The sequence below is a fragment of the Lemur catta genome, chromosome 15 (genome assembly GCF_020740605.2).
Source record: "Lemur catta isolate mLemCat1 chromosome 15, mLemCat1.pri, whole genome shotgun sequence".
NCBI lineage: Eukaryota > Metazoa > Chordata > Mammalia > Primates > Lemuridae > Lemur > Lemur catta.
Genome location: NC_059142.1, coordinates 9,777,795 through 9,804,555, shown reverse-complemented (window position 1 = coordinate 9,804,555; position 26,761 = coordinate 9,777,795). Strand labels below are relative to the sequence as shown.

The window sequence follows — 26,761 nt, the reverse complement described above, 5'->3', positions numbered from 1 at the left end:
ATCCAACTACGAGCCCCAGAGACATATCAGAAACAGAGAGTGAAAAACAAAAGTATAAAAAAGATATATTGGGCAAATTCTAACCAAATAATTATCATACAAAGTACACTTTATATCAAAAAGTATTATTAGAAATAAAGAGAGTCACTTCATAATAATAAAAGGTTCAATTCAACAGGAAGATACACCAGTATTAAACACGTATATGTGCTGAATAACATAGCCACAAAACATATGAAACAAAAATTTCAGAAGTACAAGAAAAAATAGACAAATCTATATTCATAAGAGATTGTAAAACATCTCAGTAATTGACAGATCAGGAGACAAAAAAAATCAATAAGGATACAGATGTTTTGAACCCCAGATTAAACTATTATGACCTAATGGACATATTTCATACACTGAACTTATCAAATACCGAATACCCATTGTTTTCAAGTACATTGAGACAGTCTCAAAAAATTGAGCAAATACTGGGCTATCAGGTGAGCTTTAACAAATTTCAAATGGAGGATCTTCATTATAATGACCAGAAATGTAAAATTCCTGTATCAAATACTAGCTCATCAAATCAAATAGTGTATTAAAGGAGGTAACGTGTTCAAGTAGTACACAGGCCAAGAATTCAAAGTTGGTTTAATATCAGAAAAATCTATTAGTATAATAGATTTAGGGAGTACAGATGAATAGATTAAGGGAATACAAAAGAAAAAAATTACCTAATGCAGAAAAAACACTTGGCGAAAGTTCAACTCCTATTTATGGTAAAATCTTTGAGGACTTAGGCTGCTTCTGTCTCATTGCTCTGCTATTCTCAACTTAGGTTTCTATCAAACGCTCCAAGGCATCTGCCCGGCTCCTGTCACAACACATTCCAGACAAGAGAAAGTAGAAAAGAGAAGAAGAGTTGCACCATCTCCTCTCTGTTCATGAAGACACTTCTGGGAGGTATATGCACCACTTGAGCTCACATCTCTTTGACTAGTCTCAGTGAGGGCCACAGTTAGCTGCAAATTCCATGAGCTGCCAAAAGCTAGCTAAAAACCGGGGCGGGGCGGGGGCGGGGCGGCATCTATTACTATAGAGCTGGAGTAAGCAAACTTTGGCCCTCATGTAGTTTTGTAAATAAAGTTTTATTGGGACACAGCCAGGCTCATTTGTTGCACCATGAAGGCAGTATTGTTTATGACTGCAACAGCAGCATTGAGTACTTATGATAAAGACTGTATGGCCCAGGAAGCCTAAAATATTTGCTATCTGGCCCTTTATAAAAAATGTTTGCTGACCCCTGATGTAGAGAAAACGGGAGAGTTGCTATCAGGGGTCAATTAGAAGTTTCTGTCACACTGTTGTGATTGCTGCTGTTTAACACCATCCTGAGTAGAGTGGCCAAACTGCACAAGACAGAAAAAGGCATTAAAGTTGTCAGCATTAGAAGGAAGATATAAAACATGATCATCTATACAGGAAATTGACACCATTAACAAAAGATTTGACCCAATAAGAGGTTTCAGCAGGTGCAACAGTCAGCTATCATCACCATAATGTGTAGAGAATATAGAAGAAAAAATTTAAATTCTTTCCAAAGTAATGTATAAATTCAATGCAATGAAAATAAACATTTCAGCTGGATTTTTTCTTTTCTTTTTTTAAAAAACTGATCTGTACTCTGGTCAATCTTCTGGTTTTTTTTTTTGAGACAGAGTCTTGCTCTGTTGCCTGGGCTACAGTGCAGTGGCATCCTCATAGCTCACAGCATCCTGAAACTCCTGGGCTCAAAAGATCCTCCTGCCTCAGCCTCCCAGGTAGCTGGGACTACAGGTGCATACCTTCATACCCAGCTAAATTTTTCTATTTTTAGTAGAGACAGGGTCTTGCTCTGGCCAATCAGCTGGATTTTTAAAAGCAACTGAACAACTTTTTCAAAAGTATATCTATGGCAAGATAAAAGCCAATTTGGGGAAAAAAAGAGCAAAAATTAGGGGGAGGCATAATTAACCTTATTAGACATTAAAATATAGGCTGGGCACAGGTGGCTTACGCCTATAATCCTAGCACTCTGGGGGCCGAGGCTGGAGGATTGCTTGAGGTCAGGAGTTCGAGACCAGCCTGAGCAAGAGTGAGACCCTGTCTCTACTAAAAATAGAAAAATTAGCCAGGTGTCGTGGTATGTGCCTGTAGTCCCAGCTACTCAGGAGGCTGAGGCAGGAGGATGCTTGAGCCCAGGAGTTTGAGGCTGCAGTGAGCTATGATGACACCACTGCACTCTACCGGGGGTGAGAGAGTGAGACTCTGCCTCAAAAAAAAAAATCTATATATAACAAAGCCATAGAAATAAAAATAGTATGCTAATGATACAAGAACAGACAAATAGACGAATGTTATGGAACGAAGAGCTCAGAAACAGAAGTAGGTGTAAATGGGAACTTAATACACAATAAAGGGGGCATCTCAAATCGGTGGAGGAAAGACATTATTGGGAAAATTGGCTCTCTGTATGAAGAAAAATAAAATTGGATTCATACCTAACATCACAGACAAAGGTGGATCCTAGGTAGACTGAAGACCTAAATGTAAAAGGTAAAATTACAGAACTAATAGGAAAAAGAAAAAAAAAAGAAAAAGAGAGAGAAAGGAAAATCTATACTACTAGGAATACAGAGGGACTTCTTAAACAAGACTTCCAAAGCACATACCAGAAAGCTAAAAAAATTTAGTGAAATTGTGTGAAAATCTGGAATTTTAGTTCAATGTGACAATGTATCGGGCTCCTGGCAAGCAACAGATGGCACACTCAAAATGGGTAACTGGAGGGTGTTTTAATAAAGGGACTATCTACAAAGGTGTGGACAGGATTAGGGAAGCCGCAAGACATAGGTCAGGAACCCAGGTATCCCAGAGTTACCACCTACAGGAACCAGGGAGAGGGCCTCCAGCAGGAGCTGTGACTTTTGGCTGCAGGAGGCAGCTAGCCCACAGCATCCCTACAGGGAAGGGGCTGGGGGACCCAACATTCTCGCTTCTTCCTCTTCCTCCCTCTGAAGTCCTCCTAGGGCTGGAAGCCAGATGGCAAGGGAACAATTTGATGCAGTCACACAGCTCAGCCTCCCAGGCCACAGCACAACGTGGAGAAGGGTATAGAGTGGATCTGGAAGGACGAATGGAAGAAATTCAGCACAGGAGCCCAGAGATGAAGAAATAGATGGGAAACCTATTAATATTAGAAAAGTAGCAAAAGGTATAAACAGGCAGTTCACAGAACAGGGAGCCCAGGGGTCTAACGTGCATGTGAAGACATGCTTACAATCACTAGTAACTCGAGCATGCAATTTAAAGCATGAGCGAGCCATCTCTTTACACCCATCTCATTGACAAAAACTAGGAGGAAGTCAAGTGCTGCCAAGGATGTGGGGGAAATGAGAGAAGAAATTGGAATAGCCATTCTGCCAGTATGTGCTGGAGTTAGGAATGCATATATGCCAGGGGTGCCACGATCCTACTTACAGGTGTACATACCGGAGTGACAGGGGACACTGTGGTGGTGTTCTCTGCGGTGCTGGTTGGGCAGCAAGGAGCTGGAGGCGACCTAGGTGTGTACCGAGAGCACAGTGTGGTGGCTGTGTCTGAGGGGTTACTGTGCCATCCAGCACTCAGAAACAGTGACTAGACGGACACGCAGCAGCACGCATGGACCTAAAATCGGCCCTGGTGAGAAGAAAGCAGAATGCAGTCTAGAGCACAGTAACACGGATGAAAGTCAAAAGCCCCCCACACAAGTGCACTTCATACTTTTCAATGATCCATATATTTTCAAGGCCAAATGTCCAACTCACTCAAGTGGTTGTTTAAGGAAGTTGAGGAGAATGGGAGGGTGTGACGAGGACGAAGGGGAAACGTGAAAATGAGAGAAGGGCCTTGAACATACCGATGGGGGGAGCGTGTCTTGAACTGAGGAGTGGGAACAACTCGAATGTCACCGCTGGTCCAGCTGGAGCAACGTGGGAGCACATCAATCCCCACCCCTGACGTGACCCTGAATGGGGGTTAGTTGACAACATTTGCAGTAAAGACAGGGTCAAGATAAAGAGTGACCTGGACTAATTCTGGAGGTTGATCCAGAGAGAAGGAAATAAGAATAAAAACATTAGAAAGGAGGAGGTCAGTTTTCTAAATGTACTTGCTATTGGGATGCGGGAGGCACGACACGGAACTGCCTGTGCACTGCTTATGCCGGAGGACCTTGAACCAAATCTGATTCGCACTCACTGCCAGTTTATAGGAAATGCAGTGGGAGAGGAGCATCCACACAGGCACGCATTCCGTCAAAGCCAGAAGGTGGAAGATTTTACAGAGCCAATTTCTGGTTTCTTCAACAAAAAGTGGGAGGAGGAGGAATTATTATAGACTACAGGAGCCTTAAGAGATATATCTGTAAGGTTTTTTGGATTGGCCAGCACCAGAGAAAGACAGACGAGCAGAGTTGAAAGGGATAAGTAAAGAGGCTTTATTGGGGCACCCCTGGGTGAGGGTAACGGGTCCCAAGAGAGGGGCCCGGGCAAGATTCTTGGGTCCCGGGAGAGAGAGACCCGAGAAGTCGCATCGCCCAGAAGTCTGAGTGGGTTTATATATGTTTTTAGGGCAGGGGGTAGGGGTTTCTTTGGCAGGAAGATTTATGATGGGGAGAGCAAGGAATTTTCCCTTGGAGTTTTAGGGTGGGATTGAGAAATAGGAGGGGCCGGTGGTATGTGTGGACTCTAGGTACTGAGGCTCTTATTAGGGTAACCATCCAGGTGTGGTCGTACTTTAACTTAGCTGGGCCTTGCAGGCATTGTCCTTGGCAGGTCTCGTGGGCTTCTTCTTTTTCCATTAGGGAGGAGAGGGGTGCCTGCCATCAGCCTTACAATATCGACTATGTGCAATGCTTGGACTTTGGATCCTGATTTGAACAAACCAGTTATAAAAAGACATTATGGGAACATCAAGTAAATTTGAATATTAACTGGGTAAGGCATTCTTGCCCATTGTTTTTAGTATGATAATAGGATTATGGTTAAGTTACAAAGAAAAGATTCTGTATTTTGGAGACACATGCTGAAACATTTACAGGTGAGATGAAATGTCTGGTATTTGATCGTTGCACACTGTAACCTCGAACTCCTGGGCTCAAGCGATCCTCCCATCTCAGCCTCCTTAAGTAGCTAGGACTATAGGTGTGCACCAACACGCCTGGCTAATTTTTTAAAAAAACTTTTTGTAGAGACAGAGTCTTGCCATTAACACGGGAAAGTGACCCCCAAGGCTGAGAGCCACTTGAAGTCCAAATGGGTCCTTGGTTTCTCTCAAGAAAGAATTCAGGAGGGAGCTGATAGTATAAAGTGAGAGCGAGATTTATTCAAAAAGCATAGAAAGTCTACTCCACAGACAGGGTAAATGTTAGTTCTCCCTGCAGAAGAGAACAAGCCCCACAGTCCCTGTTGCCCCTCTATTTATGCAATAGCTTAATTATAAGTTAAACAAGGGGAGGAATATTCATATTATTTCTTGGAAAGAGGTGGTGTTTTCCCAGAATTAGGGTGACTAAACATGGTCAAACAGGAAGTGTTATGGCATCAGATACATGATGGGAGTGGGAGGTTTTCTTAGAAACTTTTATGGCAGTGAAGTGTATAATGAAGCTGTCAATTTCTCCACCATCTTGTTTCTAACCCTTTCCAACGTGTCCTGTCTCCATCTTATTTCGATGGAGGTAGTTTGAAACTTTGCTTTGAGACTTCCTGACTCAGTTAAACAATGTTTGCATAATTAAGCAATGCCTGTAGCAATGCCCGTAGCACTGCCTAAGGCAGCGCCTGGCAGTTCCCTGTCTCACTATGTTGCCCCAGCTGGTCTCGAACTCTTGGCCTCAAGCGATCCTGCTGCCTCGCCTCCCAGATTGCTGGCATTACAGACGTGAGTCACTGTGCCTGGTCCATGTTTATGATCTGTAAGAAATTAAGTAAAAACTGCAAGCTGCAAAATGATCCCATCTATGCAGCACTCCCCAAAAATCCCACAATGGCTGTATATTTTCTTAGCCGACACCAATGGTTGTTGCTTTTCCCCTGTGTACTCACCCACTCCCCCTCAATGAATTCTTTCCATTTCAAAGATTTTTCCATCAAAAAACCCTCACTTGTTCCCCTGGCCCCTCTCCAGACACTGTCCAATCTCCCTCTTTATTGCCTCAAGTTAACTGTGCTTGAGGTATAAAGGGAGGGGCCGTGGCTGGGATTTGGGGTGAGGCAGGTCAGAGGGCTGCGGTCCTATGGAGTTACAGGTCTCTCAGAGGTATTAAAGAGAGGGGCAAGACCCCTGAGGCTGAAGAATGCAGGAATATTTGGGTTATAGGAAGACCTGCATGTGCATGTGTGTGCACTTATGTGTGCACGTGAGTATGTGTGCTGGGAAGGAGGTCAGAGGAAAGAAAACCACAGCCATCAGGGGTTTTTGATTCCCCCACCCCTGATTCTCTAGAGGGCTAATTTAGCTATTCCTGTCTGTCCTCGTACCGTCTGCGTGGAGGACTATCCTGCAGTGGCTCACTCTCCCCTACCTGAGGCCGCACAGGGCAGGGGCTCCCGACTCCAGGTCAGACTGTACCAGCTCCGCTCAACAGCTCTGTAGAGGTGGGTGTGATGCTTTTTGGCAGTCGGGGTCAGGAAACCAATTGGTTCAGGTGATTCTCTTATGAAACTCCATTGTCTCAATATCAGTCAGAATCCCATAGAAGGTCTATCTTAGTTTGAGTGTTTCCCAAAAGCAGAGCCTGAGAGAAGGACTTGAGGGAGGTAGTTTCTTGGGAGCCGATCGCAGAACGCAGGAGTGAGGAGAGGAGGGAGCGAGGTGGGGAAGGAGGAGAGACCGACAGGGTGCGTTATCTAGGTTGCTGCACACTTTGGGTGACGGGGGCTCAGCAGCATCTCCCATGCATACGGATGGTTGACCTAAAGGAGGGGTACGGAGAATTTACCCACCGGCTCCCTCCGCATGGCCGTGAACTCCCCAGCAGTTCTGGGCTGCACTTGCCTTGGTGGGGCATGCCAGGTTCGTGCTGGGGAAAGCTCTGGGGCAGAACGCATGGCTCGTGCTTGAGGGGGGACATTGTCAGCACAGGAGCTGTGTGAGCTCTCCTGGAGCTGTCCACTCGGGGATGTGGCTGAAATCAGTGGGTCAAGGAGATGTGACGAGGGGCACCAGAGATGTCTCCTACAAGGCTCCATGCCCAAAATCCAGCAAGAATGATGAGGATGCAGAACAGCAACCAAAACATAAAATGCCTAAGAATGAACTTAAGAGATGTGCAAGATGAGTGTGAAAACAGCCGTGAAGTGCTAGTGAAGCTCATAGACATCCTTGCATATCGCCAACTTATTCTTGACTAGGGTGGCTCAGTATTGCTATGACATCAGTTTTACCCAGAGTAATCTGTAAGTTCAGGGTTATCCAAATCAAAATTCTTGTGCGATGTCTTTTTGGGATTTGAGAAAATGAGTGTAAAGTTATCTTGAATCGTAAACATGTCAGAATAGCCGGTAGGAAAATTTGAAAAGAACAATAAGGAGGGGACTTGTCCCACCAGATATTAAAATATATTATGAATCTACATAATTAAAACCCACTTGGCGCAGGCATAGGGATGGGCTGAGGAGTCAGTGATGTGAAATAGGGTCCAGAAAGGGATCCCGAGAATTAGCAGGGGCTGTTTTGGTTGTAAGTGACAAAATCAATGGGAACCAGCTTATGTAGAGAAGGCACGTTGTCAGAAGGATAGTGGGGTATCTCACGGGGTCTCTGGGGGGGGGTGCAGCTGGGCCTTGTGTCAGAATGGGGACTGGTGCTGTGTAGGGGACCCAGGAAGTTCTCTTTGCGTATGAGCTCTGCTTCTTTCAGAGCATCTGCCTCATTCTTTTCTCTTATTGCAGATGGGCTTCTCTGCTCTTCAGTTCAAATCTTTACAACACTCCCGAGTTTTACAGTTTAAAGATCCTCTCCCCTGTCTGTCTGTCTGTCTCTCTCTCTGTCTTTCCCCCTCAAACTACTGGGGACCACACTGATTGGCTCTTTCTGGGTCAGCTGACTAGCACTGGCCTAATAACCTGGAGCCAAGGGTCATGTCACATCAGTGACATGGAAAGTAGGGGGAGAGTTCACAGAAATGTGGAGGTGGTGACTGGGGGGTTGGACATGGGGGAGGGCAAACCAAACAGTCTGTATCTCCTATATCCAAGCACACATAGCAATCTAGGAGCTCACCAGGGACTAGTTTCAAATCCGAGAAAAGATGCAGCACATGGCGGGGGGACAGTTACTATCCAATCCATTGATCTCATCACTTTTTTTTTAACACTTAATGATGATAATTTTTTTTTTTTTTTTTGTGACAGGGTTTCATTCTGTTGCCCTGGCTAGAGTGCAGTGGTGTCATCACAGCTTACTACAGCCTCAAACTCCTGGGCTCAAGTGTTCCTCCTGCCTCAGCCTCCTGTGTAGCTGGGACTACAGACACGTACCACCATGCCTAGCTAATTTTTCTATTTTTTGTAGAGATGGGGTCTTGCTCTGTTGCTCAGGCTGGTCTTGAACTCCTGGCCTCAAGTGATCCTCCTGCCTCTGCCTCCCAAAGTGCTAGAATTACAGGCATGAGCCACCACACCTGGCCAGATGATAATAATTCAATTCTGAAGGCCTGGAATGATAGTTCTCAAAATTCTGGTTCAAATGCTACATTTCATACTAACTGGTACAAAGGAGCTATGATTCCTTTTCTAGGAAATAAGAACCCAAGGACTTCTTCCCTCCCCACCTAAAGTCACTTGTTTTACCATAAAAAAAAAAAACAAACCCTTTGAAACAGCTACTGAATGCATTACCTGCATGGAAAACATCCCTCAGAATTATCTTAATGGCCCTAAGTGCTTTGCCAAATCTGGCCATTCCATGATGTATTTCTATCCGTCGGTTCCCTAGGGCCCTTCCCACCAAATACAATACCTTCAGCACAACACATACCTTTAACATTTAAACTCATTCTATATTCAGATCTTTCAATTATAGTGTTTATGCTGTCATTTCTGCAGAATAATCATAGCAGGTATAAATATCTCTCTTTCTGTAATCTAAAACCAATGGAAAAAGAAAGTAGACACCGAGATACCAAAAGCATTTCATACTTAAAGCCAAATGCATTTAGTTCTTTTCCATGCAGCACATAATAACAAGGTATATAGATGCACTTGCTATTTCTTTTCCAAATTGACAATTTGGGACAATCTTTGAAGATGTACTTGTTGTCCATGGTGAGTCATCTTGCAACATGTTCTTGGGTGGGGGGAAAAGATATTCCACTGACCCACAGATGAGCCTGGTGAGGAGCTGGTGGGACAGAAGCAGTAAGTCCAGCAGCTGTTCCATGTCATCAAGTTCACGTCGGGGCCACGTTAGTTAACTTGTACCTGCAGATGCCTAGACAGAGCCATTCAGAGTTGCCATGCAGGGAGGAAGGCACGAGAGAAGAGGAGTTGGGGGGACTCAGCGTCTTGTCATGGAGTGGAGAGATGGCTGGTTGGAAAAAAAGAATTGGCACGTTCTGATGAGCGATGGAAGGGGGGAAAAGAAAACCAAAACAAACAAACCAGGAATAATAACCAGGAAGTGAACTCGTCCTGTGCCAAGCAGGAAACCTCCAAAAAAATTCGTCCTATCACTGGAACATTCTCACAAATGATACCACCTCCTCAGTTTTGTTTTTGATGTCAGCAGGTATCTGGTTGTGCATGGGGCTGTTCAGCAGTTCCTGGACTCTCTTCACCTCTTCTCTACACACTGCCAGCCAACTTTGCCGTACCCAGCAGGGTTTGCAAACCGAAGGAGAAAAACTATGTACCTTCCACAGCTGTTGCAGGCAACTTTCCAGCCTCCTGGAGCATGAAACCCATGAGCCATCAGGGATGCCTCCGATTGATTGACAGCGGGGTGTCCATGCCAGACTTTTTGTCCCAGGTTCCTGCCTGAACATGGCAGATTTTTATCTAGTTCTGAAGGTCCAGTGACTCTGAACTTACCTTAGAGTTTCCTTGACTGGACACGGCCGTTCTGTTGAGCTTGTCTCTCGAGGACACGCAGGGACTCTGCATGGCCTTCGGCTGTCCTGCCTGCCTCGTTGTGTTCTCACTGCTGCACAGTCATCACTCCTTTCGTGCCCTTAATCCACTTCCTCCTCTTTCCCTCTGTCTTCCTTGCCAGATAGAAGCCCACATCTGGTTAAATTCTTCCTTCCTCTTTCTCTCTTCCTGCACCTGAGTGGCTGAACGTGGCTCTAGGAAACAAAAAAAAAACCCACTACGTGGCCACCTGTCTGACTTTAAAATTGTGACTAATTTCAAGTGAATCTTTGGCACTGCCGGAAATTCCTACAGACTCTATTAACCAATCCACTCTCCATCTCTCTAAAATCATTGTTTCGTACTTTCTCCTCGATTTGATCGTTTCTCACTCTCAGTTGATGACTTTGCTTCTTATTTTGCTGAGAAAATGGCAGCAACCAGCTGAAGACGTCCCTTCAAGCCCTGTGGTGGAGACTGCTGAGAGTCACTAATCCGTCTCTTAGGGCACGTGGGGCACACCATTTCCCGGGCTCCCTTGCAGCTAGGTTGCGGCAGCATGACTGGATTCTGGCCTGCACCCTGAAGTGCTGCGCACCCGGGCCCGGCTGAAATGTGCTGTGCCCTTATTCTTCTCTGTGCCCCAGCTGGCCAGATGGAAGGGATCCCAAGGAAGCCTCTGAGGAGGCCCTAGTGGACAGCAGAGCCAAGAATGGGGAGCCTGGATCCCTGAGTCACTCCAGGGAGGAACCCTGATCCGCATTGGACTGCGAAGTGAATGAGAAACAAACTTTTGTGGTGCTAAACCACGGAGGTTTGTTACTGTTGTCACAGCAGCTAAATAGACTCAGTCACTTTCCCACCTTCAAGTCTATCAAAGCACCATGCTTGCACCGTCCTTGTACACCTCTTCTTCCCTCCTGCTAGGTGGCTGTGTTCTCCCTGCTCCTGTCAGAGGCCACAGAACCCACACCCACTGCCTCATTCCAGGGCTTCACCCTCCTCTGCATTCACAAGTTTTCTCTCCCTTCTGCATCATTCCCGTGAGCTTACAAACAGGCTCCTGTCACTCCCATCTTAGACACCCACTCTGTTGACAGCATGTACTATGTCGGCAGCTGCCTTATTTCTTTGTTTCCTTTTAGAGCAAAACTATTTTGTTTTGCTTTTTTTTTTTTTTTTTTTTTTAGGAGCCAGGTCTTGCTTTGTCACCCAGGCTGGAGTGCAGTGGTGCAATCACAGCTCACTGCAGCCTTGAACTCCTGGGCTCAATCAATCCTCTCGCCTCAGCCTCCTGAGTAGCTGGGACTACAGAGGTGTGCCACCACACCAGGCTTATTTTTCTTGTTTTTTTGTAGAGATGGGGTCTCACTATATTGCCCAGGCTGGTCTTGAACTCCTGGCCTTACGCGATCCTCCTGCCTTGGCTTCCCAAAGTGCTGGGATTACAGGTGTGAGCCACTGCGCCCAGCCCCAAAACTCTTTGTAATAGTTACCCTTTTCACTGTTTTCACTCCCCTGCCTCCTATTTTTATTTTAATTAAAAATTAATATTATGAGATACTTCAAACCTACAGAAAATGTAGAGAAAAAGATTTAAACAAATCAACAACCATATGCCCAGCATCTGGCTTTCATAGGTCTTTATGTTTGGTCATATGCGTTCCTGATATATTTAAAAAAGAGACATACACTTAAAGCCACCAGGGGCTCCTTCTCCAATCCTACCCCCGCTTTTCTCTCACTAGGTAACCACCACCCTGAAGTAGCTGTGCATGATTCTCAAATTTTTGTATTTTAATTTTTTATATATGTGCCCATTACCAATGAATAGTATTTTTGCATGTGTTTCTAAACTTTAAGTAAATGATAATCTACTTATAAATTATTCTACAAATTGCTTTTATTCACTCAGCATTTTGTTGTTGGATTTATCCATGTTAACATATGTAGATATATTTTCACTTTAGTATGAGACAAGAAAACTGTCCCATTGTTTGACTATACAGTACACCCCACCATTTCAATTTTCCTTTTGATGGCTCATTTAGGTTGTTTTCAATGTGTTCCTACTACAACTTATTCTGGATTTCTATTTCTTATTAAGTAATCTTTGGAAAGTTATATTTTTTTTCAGTAATTTGCCCATTTTGTTTACAGTGTCAAATATATTGGCTCAATGTTGTTTACTGTATTCTATTTTCTTTTTATCTCTGCTGTATTTGGACATATGTCCCTTTTAATCCCATTTTTTTTTCTGGATCAATGTTTTCAGATTATGTCAATTTTAAAGAAACAACTTTTGCTGATTTTCTTCTATTGTGCCTTTGTTTTCTAACTAATTTTAGTTCTCAGCTTCCTTCTTTCCTTTCTACTTCTCTTGGGTTATTCTGTTCTTTTTCTAATTTTTAAGAAGGATATTTAGTCTTTATACTTTTCTAATGTAAACATGGAAGAATATAAATTTTCTCCTGTGTTCTGCTTTTGCTGCATCCCACAAGTTTTGATGCATAATATTTGCAATATTGTTCAATTCTAAATATTTTGCTATCATTGTTTTCTTTGATCTGTGAGATGTTCGAAGGGGGAGTTTAAATTTCCAACTGTACAGGAATGTTTAAATTTATCTGTTGATGGCTTCTTACTAATTGCTTTTTAGTGAGAGATCTATATGATATATCTTCCTTGAAATTTGTCAAGACTTGCTTTATAGCTTATTACTTGGTCAATTTAGTATATGTTCCAGGTGTTCTTGAGTAGAATGTATAATCTTTAATTATTTGGAGCAGGGTTTTATACATGTCATTAAATTAAGTTTTTAAATTGTGTTTTTCAAATCTTTGTTATATATATGTTTTTGTTTGTTTGATCTTTCAATAATTGCAAGAGTCATGTTGAAATCTCCCACTCTGATGGTGGACTTGTCAATTTCTCTTTGGAGTTCTGTCAAGATTTTCCTTTATATTTGTTGAGGTTATTTCATTGAATTCATATAATTTTACCATTATTATACCTTCTGGGTGAACTGAATCTTTTATCATTATGTAACAAACCCCTTTATCCTCAAAATGCCTTTCTGTGGGCGCAGCACCACCAGCCCCTGTATCACTCCGGGAGCTTGGCCGTTGCCTTGGGAGCAGCAGCCAGGCCTGGAAGTGGTGTCCCAGGCGCGATCGGAATGCAGAGCCCAGAGAAGATGGTGCAGAGGAAGAGAACATGGAATGGAGAGTGGATGTTGACATGTTGGATGAGGTGGCAGGAAGTAAGGGTTCAAAAGGGTTGACCAGTTCTAAAATCATTGCATCTGTGAGGCCAGTCCATAGTTGGTGACCTATCTTCTGCTCCTAATGTGGGACACCAGCCATGTTGTGTTACGTGCCAGGCTGGGGCAGCTGGACTGTGGCGTTGGCTGGAGAAACCAAGCACAGGAGGCAGGATCACCAGAGAGCACGGCCACTTCCTGTATTAGTCAGAACTCCCAGTTTGGAAGGGACAGGAGCAGAAAGGATTTATTGACTCATAAAAGCAAACCTTGTAAAGGACAGAGGCAGAGCGGATCTTTGAGATTCCTGGAAGGAACCCAAGTGCTGTTAGGACCCTCTCTTTCCCTGCGCATTGGCACCACTCTCCCAGACCCGCTTCTCTAGCAGGCTGTGACCATGGCTGCTGGCAATTCGTTTTTAATACCCTCGAATCTCCAAAAGGGACTCCCTATATGAGCATGTTTGCATAAATGAGCATTAAGCTCTCTGCTTGAAAATCATATAAAAGAAATAAGGAGAGTGAAAAAACCAAGGAAAATTTCATTTTCAGAGAGCCTAGAAAATACACATGTCCACTGACGTGCAGAAAGTGTGATTAGGAGGAAGGGAAGTAGGGAATGCGGCAAGAGGGCAAAGGGACTGCAGCTTTCCGAAAGCCTGAGAAAAAGTACATTTCCTGAGGGTGAGACGCTCGCTCTGGTGTATCCTCGGGGTATAGCACGTAGCAGCAGCTGGAGGAAGCAAGGCTGGGGAATTATCCTGTTCACCGACTGTCCAGTGAAGTACAGGAATTGGAGCCACACGAAGAACCCCAGAGTAGAGCCTCATTTAGAGAAAGCATCCATCCCTTTCACAGCCGAGGAGAGAGCCTTTGAGCTGTGATGCCAGGAAGGCCACCATGCAAACAGTCCTTCCCTCTAAATCCAACCCATTCAATGATGAGTCTAAAAAAGTAACTAGCACAACATCGATGAGATATATACCAAAGAGAAAAATGTGGAAAACAGCAATACAATTCACCAAGGAATGAAGATGTAAGGTTGGTGGGGGGCTGTGTAGCCCCCTCCCCTGCTACAAACCCCTCTGCCCTAAGCAGTGAGTCAGCTCCACAAGCACCTGGCCCAGCCACATCCTGCGACTGGCAGCACACCCAGCCCCCACGCTATCTACTCCACCCTGGAGACACCTGTTGCAGCCCGAGACATCCTGCTTACTGAGAACTTAATAATCCACTTAAACAGGCACTTAAAAAGCAAGCCCCTCTCCACTTAGGCCCCTCACCGCATATCAATACCCTCGCCTCAGTCCCAGACAACGGTGACTTCTCGAGTCCTTGAATCTCTCCGCTTTCTCCCAGGGCCCGGGAACCTCGCCAGGGTCTCTCCCCTGGGACCCGTTACAGTCACCCTAGAACACTCCAATAAAACCTCTTTACTTAACCCTTTCAACTCTGATCGTCTTTCTTTCTCTGGTGCCGACCATCCAAAAACCTTACATTTGGTGCCGAAACCCGGGAGGGGTGTCTTGGTCGCTCCAGGCCAGTCTGGCCCGTGGCCGCGTCGGCCCCTACGCTTGAATCGGGGGTGCAGCCGACGGCCAGAGGGTCCTTTTTCAGTTCCTCATCAACGGTGAGTCCTCCCTGTGTTCGCCTGACTGAGACTCTGTCCTGGAGACCTCTGTCTTTCTTGGGCCGTGCCCCGGAAAGTCGCTGCGCAGCGTCAGAGGTCCTCGGCACCGTGGAGGGACTGAGGAATCGAGGGACGCCTGACTCCTCTCTCGCCTTACCGCACCGTGGCATTGGGGTCTGAGTGGAGACGTCCCTCCGTTCACTCTCGCCGGCCCGGGATTCACTATCGCTTCCTTGGGTGTTGGGATCCGGGATCCCATTTTCTCCTTCTGTTTGAGTCCGGCACCATGGGAAGCCAAACTTCTAAAACTCCTCATGAGACTCCCCTGGGGTGTCTCCTGGCCAGTCTGAAGGGTCTGGGTTTAGACATCGGCCAAAGCCACTAGTCTTTTACTACAACACGGCCTGGCCGATGTACAAATTGGACAATGACTCCCGTCGGCCTGAGAACAGGACCTTCAACTTTAAAATCCTCCAAGATTTAGACAATTTCTGTCACAGAAACGGCAAATGGTTGGAAATCCCTCACGTTCAGACTTTCTTTTTACTTCGCTCCCACCCTTCTCTCTGTTCAACTTGACATCCAGCGCGCGGCAGGGGACCTGTGCCTTCTGTCTCCACTTCCTCTCCTCCAACGCCCCGCCAGGGCCTCCTTTGGAGCCTCCCTCTTCCTTCTCCGACTCCCGAGTCTCTCACCCACCATCTCACCCTTCCGCGCCACCCCCTTACTCACGGCCCACAGCCCCTGTCGGTCAGCACACTCGCTCTCATGCAAACCCTTCCGGCCAGTCTCTGTCCCTTGCGAGAGGTGGCGGGCGCTGAGGGAGTCGTACATGTTCATGTTCCCTTTTCTCTTTCCGACCTCTCTCAGATTGAAAAGCGAATGGGGTCCTTTTCCAACAACCCAACGACTTACACCAAAGAGTTTCGCTTCCTGACACAGGCTTATAATCTCCCTTGGCATGATATTTTCGTCATCCTCTCTTCTACCCTGACAGTAGATGAAAAAGAACGTGTCTGGACGGCAGCCCAGGCACAAGCTGATCAGCTCCATCTCACGGACCGCTCTGTGCCAGTGGGGACTGAGGCTGTCCCTCGCTGAGAGCCGGCCTGGGAGTACCAACCCGACCCCCCGGCCGGCCAAGAGGGTAGGGAGCAGCGAGACCGCATGTTGCAGTGTGTTCTTGCCGGCCTCCAGGCCGCTGCTCACTGTGTTAACTTTGAAAAACTGAGAGAAATTACTCAAAGGCCTGATGAAAACCCAGCAGCTTTCTTGAGCCGCCTCACAGATACTCTGGTCCAATATACGTGCTTAGATCCAGCTTCCCCTGCAGGAACTATTGTCCTTACAACCCATTTTATTACCCAATCATCCTCTGATATCAGAAAGAAACTCAAAAAGCTAGAGGAAGGCCCTCGGACCCCTGTCCAGGACCTGGTGAATATGGCATTTAAAGTCTTTAATTCCCGAGATAAGCAGGCAAAGGCCCAAAGGGAGGCCCGTGTTCGCCAAAACGCACATCTGCAAGCCCAAGCCTTGGTTGCAGCCCTGAGGCCAGCGAGGCCCACGCAGCTATCAACCTCGTCCAAGGCAACCAGCCGTACTCCACTGGGCACCTGCCTCAAGGGCGGTAAGGAAGGACACTGGGCCAAGTGGTTCCCGCAGCCGCAGCCACGTCCACCCCCAGGACCTTGTCCGGCCTGCAGTCAAGAGGGACACTGGAAGATTGACTGCCCCTTGGGACGAAAGTCCAGAGGGTCAGTCCTTCCACCCCCAGACTTGCCATTGATGGTCTTGGGTTTGGCTGCCGAAGATTGAAGAAGCCCTGAGTTGGTAACCCCAATCACCCTCTCCGAGCTCAGGGTAACAATCAAGGTAACGGGTAAGTCAGTGTCCTTTTTGGTTGACACAGGGTCTACCTACTCTGTCCTGCCTTCCTTTCCAGGTCCCACTTATCCTTCCCAGGTGTCGGTCACGGGTTTTGACGGCTAACGTCGCCAGTCCCTTACCACTGGTCCGGTCACCTGTCTTATAGATGACCATCCCATCACCCATTCCTTCCTTATCATGCCCTCCTGTCCCACTCCACTACTGGGAAGAAACTTGCTAACCAAACTGGGTTGCACCCTCCACTACCCACTTTTCTGTCCTAGATCTTAAGGATGCCTTCCTTACCATTCCTTTTGGACCCAGCGTGCTACAATCTCTTTGCCTTTACGTGGGAGAACCCTGACACAAACACATCTCAACAGCTCACCTGCACTGTCCTGCCCCAAGGGTTCAAGGACAGCCCCCACCTTTTTGGTCAGGCTCTTGCCCAAGATCTTCTCCAATGTCCCTTACAACCAAGCTCTGTCTTCCAGTATGTGAATGACTTACTACTCTGTAGCCCCTCATACCCTGATAGTTATACACAGACTGCCTCCCTCCTCAACTTTCTTGCCTCAAAGGGTTACCAGGTGTCGCCAGCTAAAGTTCAATTATCTGAACACACTGTTACCTTTCTCAGACTCTCTCTCACTCCCTCCTCTCATCATCTAACTGTTAATTGCCAACAAGCCCTCCACGGTCTCCAGCCTCCCACTACTGCTAAACAAATTCTCCCCTCCCTAGGCTTCACTGGTTTCTTCTGACACTAGATCCCCAGCTTTTCTCTCCTTGCCAAACCCCTCTATGAGGCAGCACATGATGCCTCCGCTGGCCCTCTGTTAAACCCTCAGGCTGTCTGCTGCGTTCCTAAAACTTCGTGACACTCTCTTACAAACACCCCCTTTAAACCTCCCTCATCCTGAAAAACCGTTTTAGCTCTACACAGATGAATGCCAGGGCCTGGCCCTCGGCGTCCTCACCCAACCTCTAGGACCTACTCCCATTTCCACCCCAATGGCCTAGTTATCCAAACAGCTAGATACGACAGTCTGTGCCTGGCCGTCCCGTCTCCGTCCCTTAGCTGCGGCCGCTACTCTCACCAGGGAGGCCCTGAAACTCTCCCTGGGACAGGACTTGCATGTCTTCTCCACCCACCGTTTACAGGACCTTCTAACATACCGCTCTTTAGCCCTCCTCACTCTGTCTAGACTACAGGAATTCCATCTCTTATTTATAAAAAATCCCACCATTACTCTATCTCAATCCCCAACTCTAAATCCTGCCGCTCTGCTCCGTACTCCCTGTCTAACTCTGTCCTCACACTTCTGCTCAGAGATGGTTAAAGCCTCCACTACCCCTAAACCCGATCTGTTAAACAAGCCACTTCCTACAGCAGACTTCACTTTCTTGGTGAATGGCAGCTCAGTCACAGGTAAGCACAACAAACATCGGGCAGCCTATGCCATTGTCTCTGCCTCTCAGGTAATAAAAGCCCACCACCTTCCAGCTCAACCCCCACCTCTGGCCTCCTATCTCCCATATCTGTCTCTGCCTCTCAGGCAGCTCCTCCGGGCCCACACAGACAGATATCTGCCTCAGCCACCGGAGACGAACTCTGACATCTCTCACATGGGTATATAGCCCGCTGACTCAGTACTTCTAAAAACTCTTCATCCAAAGCCCTTAGAGCCACGATGGTCAGGACCCCATGCAGTCATTCTAACAACACCCACGACTGTTAAGCTCCTAGACAGCTCCACTAGTTCCTGGCATCACATCTCCCACGTCAAACAGTCCCTACCGCAGGATGCTTCACCACCCTACCCCTGCCACCAGGTCAACATTGACACGCTACATCAACACATCTACACCAGGTCCCCTGGTCATGGTGGTTCCTCAACTTACCCTGTACGGTGAGTCTGGATTCAGGTGGCTCCTCCCCTGGTCCCGGCCAAGGTGCGCCGTCTTCTTACCGGTCATGGTGAGATTAACCTTAACCTCCTCCATTGCAGCCTCTGGCCTCGCTGGGGGCGCCCTGGGTCATAGTGTCCTTTCCACTCAGGATTTTGCCCGTCTCCTACAGCTTGCCTTCAAAACCACTTCCACCTCTTTGGCCTCATTACAGAGACAGCTGACCTTCTTGGCCCAAGTGGCCCTCCAAAACCGGAAGGCCTTAAACCTACTCACGGCTGAAACAGGAGACACCTGCATCTTCCTCCGTGAAGAGTGCTGCTACTATGCCAACGAATCAGTTCCTCCAACGTCACATGCAAAAACTCTCTCGCGGTGGCTCACACCTGTAATCCTAGCACTCTGGGAGGCCAAGGCGGGTGGATCGCTCGAGGTCAGGAGTTCGAGACCAGGCTCAGCAAGAGCGAGACCCTGTCTCTACTAAAAATAGAAACAAATTAGCTGGCCAACTAAAATATATATAGAAAAAATTAGCCGGGCATAGTGGCACATGCCTGTAGTCCCAGCTACTCGGGAGGCTGAGGCAGTAGGATCGCTTAAGCCCAGGAGTTTGAGGTTGCTGTGAGCTAGGCTGACGCCACGGCACTCACTCTAGCCAGGCAACAAAGCGACACTCTGTCTCAAAAAAAAAAAAAAAACAAAAAGAAAAGAAAAACTCTCTTGGATCACAGTAAGCCAGCTACTGTTACACCCCTACTCCTCCCTACCAAACTCCCTTCCACCTGACCATTCCAGCCTCACCCCTTAACTACAACCCCATTTAGCAGGAAGTAGCCAGAAGACTCGGCATCCCCTATCACCAAAAAGGCTGGAATGTAAGGTTGGTGGGGGGGCTATGTAGCCCCCTCCCCTGCTACAAACCCCTCTGCCCTAAGCAGTGAGTCAGCTCCACAAGCACCTGGCCCAGCCACATCCTGTGACTGGCAGCACACCCAGTCCCCACGCTATCTACTCGACCCTGGAGACATCCTGTTGCAGCCCCAGAGACATCCTGCTTACTGAGAACTTAATAATCCACTTAAACAAGCACCTACAAAGCAAGCCCCCCTCCACGTAGGCCCCTCACCGCATATCAATACCCTTGCCTCAGTCCCAGACAACGGTGACTTCTCGAGTCCCTGGAGCTCTCCACTTTCTCCCAGGGCCCTGGGAACCTCGCCAGGGTCTCTCCCTTGGGACCCATTACTGTCACCCTAGAACACTCCAATAAAACCTCTTTACTTAACCCTTTCAACTCTGCTCATCTTTCTTTCTCTGGTGCCAACCATCCAAAAACCTTACAGAAGAATACTCACCAGAAAAAATTTTGCCATTCAATTCATTTGCAACTGAATTGCAATTCCATTTTGCAATTGAAAACTGTGGCTACACATTTTACTGTGAATTAAAAAATAAGTAATCATCTTGATTAAAGGAAGGATAATACAGCAGAAATACAAGAGCTCAGAAAAGAGATTATGGGACAATAGGAGCAGATGAAATGGGGGCCGAATTTCAAAAAGAAATTGAAGAAAAACCTCACACTAGAGAAATGAAAAGGAAATTGGAGGAAGCATAGGAGAGAACAGACAGCATGAAAAACACTGTAAAGGACATAGAGGACAGAAATGAGAAAAGTGAACAGATGAAGTAGAAATAAAGGTAGAGTTAAAAAAAATATGAGTCTCAAATGCATTATCAAATGCAGCCTGGCCGGATCATGAATGTAGAATCTTGACCTTGATCAGACCTTGATCAACTTCACAGTCGGAGCTGCTTTGGCTGTGGTTACACCAGAATTCCTCAAGGTGGCTTGGGGAGAGATGCCCTAGGCAGTTCTCCACAGTGGGAGGGACATGCCATGATGCCAAGAGAGGCCTGGGCAGGGGCAAAGCCTGAGGAAGGGTGGGGAGGACATGGTGGATTGCAGAGTTCTCCTATCCCGCTCTGAACACTTATTACAGGAGACATTAGGACTGGCCTCCCTGGACTGCAAGGTGCTACGTCATTCAAGGGCTCAAAAGCCAAATGTCAGTATTATAACAATCAGTGAGAGTGCAATCACTTTTTTAGGGGGGTTCTTGGGGGTGAAAGTCACAGAAAGAACACTGTATTCACAGAGGCCAGCCCATGCCTGCGTACAGATACTGCAGCAGATTCATGATGGCGGGCTTTGCTTGTCCAGGAAGCAGATCTTTCTGTTGGTCACCAGAATCTATGCTCATAAACTGTGCAGCCCTTCCTGTATGGGTGCACATAAAGCACATGGTCATCTTTAAAAATTTGTCCTGACACATGGCCGGCCGTGGTGGCTCACGCCTATAATCCTAGCACTCTGGGAGGCCAAGGCGGGTGGATCGTTTGAGCTCAGGAGTTTGAGACCAGCCTGAGTGAGACCCCGTCTCTACTAAAAAAATGGAAGGAAATTAGCTGGACAACTAAAAATATACATAGAAAAAATTAGCCGGGCGTGGTGGCACATGCCTGTAGTCCCAGCTACTCGGGAGGCTGACGCAGGAGGATCACTGGAGCCCAGGAGTTTGAGGCTGCTGTGAGCTAGACTGATGCCAGGTCACTCTAGCCTGGGCAACAGAGTAAGACTCTGTCTCAAAAAAAAAAAAAAAAAAATTTGTACTGACACAAAATAACCAAATCCTACCCATAAACATTTCTCTCCCTACAAGTTAGGATTATTATGTAATAAAATTCCACAGGTGAGAAATGCATCCAGCAAAGTTGTATTAAATGAATTCCTATTTTGGAATCCATATTTGGCTGATTAAAATCCTCATTTGCAGGATTTTAGAGCTGGAAAGGAAGGCTAGTGTAAGATGGCATTGCTGCTTTCAACAGCTACACCCGTTTGGAGAATCAGCCATGAAGTTTGTCCCCTTTCTCAGTTTAGGACTGCCTCTCCCCCCACTTTTGGCTACTTTGAACTGACTTCACCCTGCCCCCCTTAATTTTTTCCTTGCAGTTTCTAGGCCACACAGTGAAGGAAATTCCCTTGTTCCTCTGGATAAATTTAAGCTCCCATTGTCATAGCAATCTGCATTCCATCATTCAGAAGGCAAAGGAGCCTTTGCTGTCAAACCCGCTTTCGTTGTATTTTCTGTGGTTAGCTTTTCTGTAGGCAGCACTGAGCTTGGTGTGGGTGTCTGGGTGACTGAGGGCTTTATTGCCCTCTATTGCCAGGTGTGACCATGTTTGTCTCCCTGCGCTCCTGCTCCAGGCCAGGGTTGCACTTCCTGCTTTTGTGAGCGGTGGAAGTGAACAACTTGCACCCCCAAGATCCAAAAATGGTTCTTTAAAACTCAGCTCAATTGACAATAACACTTTCTGATCTAACAACTGGAGTTCTCTTTCTTGGATACTGTTTAGAAACAAAATAAAAATATTCTAATGTCCCTGAACAAGAGCACATTCCTCAGTTGAGCAATATAGTTTGTTGTTCAAGGGAGGTGCTAAATCTTTCAACAAACAGATCATTTAGGTACACTGAGTGATTAATTGTATTTTTATTGCAAACATTTAATGACCTTGAAACACAGAGGGTCATACTCTCACTGGTGAAATAAAAACTTAGATTTGTTTTAGGAAGAAATTAACTTTTATCAGCAGTTTCTGGGCTTGGGCGGTGCAGGGAGCATGTTTAAAAACAAACAAGCCTATTATAAACAATTAAAACATAACCGCATGTCAGAGGTACAGCCTATACAGACAGACATTAAAAACAAATCTCCCAGGGGAGGCTGCACGTGTGTGGGGTCGGGGTATAGGGGAAATCTCTGCACCTTTGCTCAAGTTTGCTGTGGATCTAAAACTGCTCCAAAAAATAAAGTCCATTGAAAACAAACAAAAAAATACCAACACCCCAAATCTATCATGGTTTCCAAGGTGGAAATTTGTATTTCCAATTAGGTAATTTTGTTGTAGGTTTAAGGAGAAAGTCTTTGCCTCAAATAGACCAAGACTTCTAAGAGTCTGGACACTTCAACGGTGGTGAGGAGGACGGGGCAAGGACAGCAAACCGGGGACCCCCAGGGAGGACCCGGGGCTGGAGCAGGACACCCTGGGGGTGAGTGTAGTGTTCCGGGCAGAGGAGACACAGCCCCCTACCTGTCACAGGTGTTAGGAGAAGCAGTGAAGATGGAGCAAGAAGCAACAGAGCAGCCCTGCCAGAGGCCGCCACATAGCGACATGTTGTCCAGGACGGGAAGTATGAGGGTGTGTGGCCTCCAGGCCAAGAAAAGGGCACTGTCCAGAGGAAACATCCGCCCTGCAAATGCGGAGCAACCTGTGGGCCTATTGGGAGATGTGGCTCGGCTCCGAGGGTGGGCTAATGGGGGGAGTTCAGGTATCAAATCAATCGCCCTTGCTGAGGCCTTACTCCGTGCTGAATTCTGTGTTGGATCCTGTTGAGGCTCTAAAACAACATGGTGGGAGGCAGGGGAAGGCTCACTCACTGAGGGTCTGTTAGGTGCCCAGTATTTTATATACACTGGGCTCCTTCCTCGCAGTGACCGTGCTGGGTGGGTGAGATGATTATGACTTTATAGATGAAGAAACTGAGTCTGAAAGGTTACATGACTTGACCAAGGTCATTGAGCGGCAGCATGGGGGAGGCCCCGCCGGAAGCCTGTTCTTTCCTGCTGCAGCACTTACGGGGAGACGTCTCATCGCGGCTCAAGGAAGGGAAACAAGACCTGTTTGTTGTCCCCCACACGGCCGGCTTCACCAGCTTGGGGTACAGCTGAGGTTACTCTGCTTTCTGTTATAATATTCAAAGTTATTGCACAAGTCCCCACAAGCCCAGATTAATGGCAAGTCCCCTGCCTGAATTCCCGTAGAACCCATGGGGACTTGTGCGGTTTGAACGGGCCAGGCTGCCTCCAGTGCCTCGCAGGGAGGCAGACCCCAGGAGCCCACTAGCCAGCTCTGTTTCCTACTGCCTTGTTGTTTCTGCCATTGCCACCAGACACTGCTGCTGAAAACAGGGCCTGCGTGGCCTGAGGCCACCCCTGCCACTGCTGTGCTGGGGTCACTGTGGGTCTGGCTATAGCTTCTCCAAGCTTAATGGGAAGAGGAAGAGGCCATCAATCCCCTCATGACCTGCTCAACTCTAGCCCCTCTAAGCCACCTGACGTCTGGGCTGTGAGAGTGTCAGCTCTCTAACCTTCAGTGGCGGCTTGCTCAGGGTGTACCGACTCCCTCATGGGCACTGTTGGTGGACCATGCCATGTCCTTGCGTTATCAAGGCACAGCACTTCAGCTCGCAGCCCTGCTCAGCGACAGTCCACAAAGCATGTCTTCCAAGCATCTATCTGGTCAGGCGGCACCTTCAACTTGTGTCAGACCTGGCTTCCCCCGAGGATGATTCCGGGCCCTGGCATGGATGCAGGGCCCTATGGACTGAATGCTTGTGTTCCCCTCAAATTCCTATGCAGAAGCCCTACTCCCCAGGTGATGGCATTTGGAGGTGGGGCCTTTAGGAAATAGTTGGGTTGAGATGAAGTCATGGGGGTGGAGCCCCCACCATGGGATTAGTGCCCTTGTAAGAGGAGAAAGAGACCAGAGTGCGCTGTCTCTTTCCACCATGTGAGGACACAGCATGACGGTGGCCTTCTGCCTACCAGGGAGTGGGCCCTCACCAGACACTGGATCTGCCAGCCCTTGACCTTGGACTCCCAGCCTCCAGAACTGTGAGAAATAAATGTTTGTTGCTTAAGCCACCCAGTACATGGCATTTTGTCACGGCAGCCTGAGCTGGATGCTGGGTCACTAGTTCTGTTTTCTCACTCAGTTATGATGGGGTCCCCTTGAGCCATTGGGTGCTCTTTGCTGTCAGTAGACCTTAGCTAGAGCCATCTCTGTCCATCAGGGAGGTTCTAATGATATTAAACTTCCAAAGGAAAGGGATTGGGGTCCCAAATTTCTTTGTTCCAAAGAAGTTCTTTGGCCCCGGTGAAAAGTGCCTGCCTCCTCTTTAGTGGCCAGTCTGCACACCAAAACCACGGAGAAGGGCAGTCTCGCCCAAGCCACCAGACAGATCCTGGCTGCCCTCCCTTGGGGCAGTGGCTGGATTCCCACTTAAACGGCTAAGGGAGAAGCTAGGGCTTCTAGCAGAACACAGACATCTTATGAGGTCACTTGCTGGCTTCCCTAGACAAAGAAGTTCTTAGCAACTTTTAAATGTCAGCTTGGGTAAATAAAACAAGTTTAAGTTCCTGTAATTAAGTACCATGTTTTATCATTACAAGTTCATGGGAAGAAAAGCTATTGCCAGCAAGGGTCACAGGCAGGCCAGGTGGCTATTAGGCGCCCTAGGGAGGATGTGTGGAGGGTGGATCACATTCGGGCTGACTCATGCTTACAGGGCAGATCCGAGTCTAGAGAGGGCTCAGCTTCCACGAGGCTGGGGGCCCCTGGAGCAGGCCCCCTGGAGGCCGTGGCAGATGTAGCCCGGCCCCTCCCCACACTTTCTGGGCTGCCAGGGCCAGTGCAGAGTGGGCAAGGACAGCGCTCCCCGCTGCAGCAGACTCTGAGAAAGAGAGGTGGCAGCTGCTCTGTCCCCCCACCCCCCTCACCAATCCTCAGCAAAACCAGTTTGAGCCTCTGTCTCAAAAACTTGCAAAGTGAGGCTCGAACATCCTGATGGGTGAAGAGCTTGCATGTGACCTTTAAAGAAACAGTTCTGAGGGTTCGTGGAAGCAGTTGTCAAGCACGCAGGCGCCAAGACACCTGTGGGGTGCTGCCGGGGGAAGCACCCTCGCTGGTGACCAAGACCCAGCGGTGGCGGTGCCTGATGGGAGGGGCTGTCTTCCTGAGCAGGAGCCAAGTGAGACGCTCCGTCTTTCTGGGTGGGAGAACCCAGTGGGGTGAGATGGGGGCAGCTCTGTCTGTGTAGACACCCTTACTTGCGAGTCTTCCCTCCTTGTTTCCTAATTTTACTACGAGAGAGAAGGGACGCGAAGGTCTGTCGGAGCAGAGAAGATGTGGATTGCATTAGGTGCGTTCATGGAGAGGAAAACTGAAGATGCCCTTTTCCACTGAGCTGTTATAAACCTGGGGCTCGTAAACACAATCATCCCCGTTTCTGAACTGCAGTTCAGTAGATCTGGGGACGAAACAGAGAAACGGCCACTTTCTGATGCCAGGCTGCCTTGGCACCTTCAGGGGCTTTGCAAGCCTTTTTCGACTCTAAGATATGAGTTAGAGTAACCAGGAAGTGTATATGATTCGGGCTACAATGAGTTAATAAAAAGTAAAAGAAAAATGATCAGAGGAAAAAGTTGCCAAATTGTTCGCAGGAATGGAATTATTGAACACTTTTAGCTACACGAATGATCTCTTTACTGTCTACTGTTTCACTTCAGCGATTTGGAGAGAGGCACAGTGCAGGTCGACTCTCCGTTATCTGAAATGCTTGGGACCAGAAGTGTTTTAGATTTTGGATTTTTTTTGATTTTGGAATATTTGCATACACATAATGAGATATCTTGGGGATGGGGCCCAAGTTTAAACATGAAATCTATTTATGTTTCATGTACATCTTATTTTATTTTATTTTTATTTTTTGAGACAGAGTCTGTCTCCGTTGCCTGGGCTAGAGTGCTGTGGCATCACCCTAGCTCACAGCAACCTCAAACTCCTGGACTCAAGTGATCCTCCTGCCTCAGCCTCCCAAGTAGCTGGAACTGCAGGCATGCACCACCACACTTGGCTAAGTTTTCTATTTTTAGTAGAGACGGGGTCTTGCTCTTGCTCAGGGTGGTCTCAAACTCCTGACCTCAGGTGATTCCCCCCGCCTCGGCCTCTCAGAGTGCTAAGATTACAAGCGTGAGCCACCTCACCTGGCCCATATACATCTTACATACAGAGACTGAAGGTAATTTTATACAACATTTTT

At 47.3% G+C, this 26,761-nt stretch overlaps 1 protein-coding gene across 1 annotated transcript in view; it reads right to left on the bottom strand.

The window, feature by feature from the left end:
• ACADVL (acyl-CoA dehydrogenase very long chain) overlaps window positions 1-19,122 on the bottom strand; it is a 64,975-nt gene extending 45,853 nt beyond the window's left edge. The window contains exon 1 of the mRNA XM_045570053.1: window positions 18,808-19,122. Coding sequence (XP_045426009.1) covers window positions 18,808-18,909 — 102 coding nt within the window. The 5' untranslated portion in view covers window positions 18,910-19,122. The remainder of the gene's footprint in view (window positions 1-18,807) is intronic.
• Window positions 19,123-26,761: the final 7,639 nt, after the last annotated feature.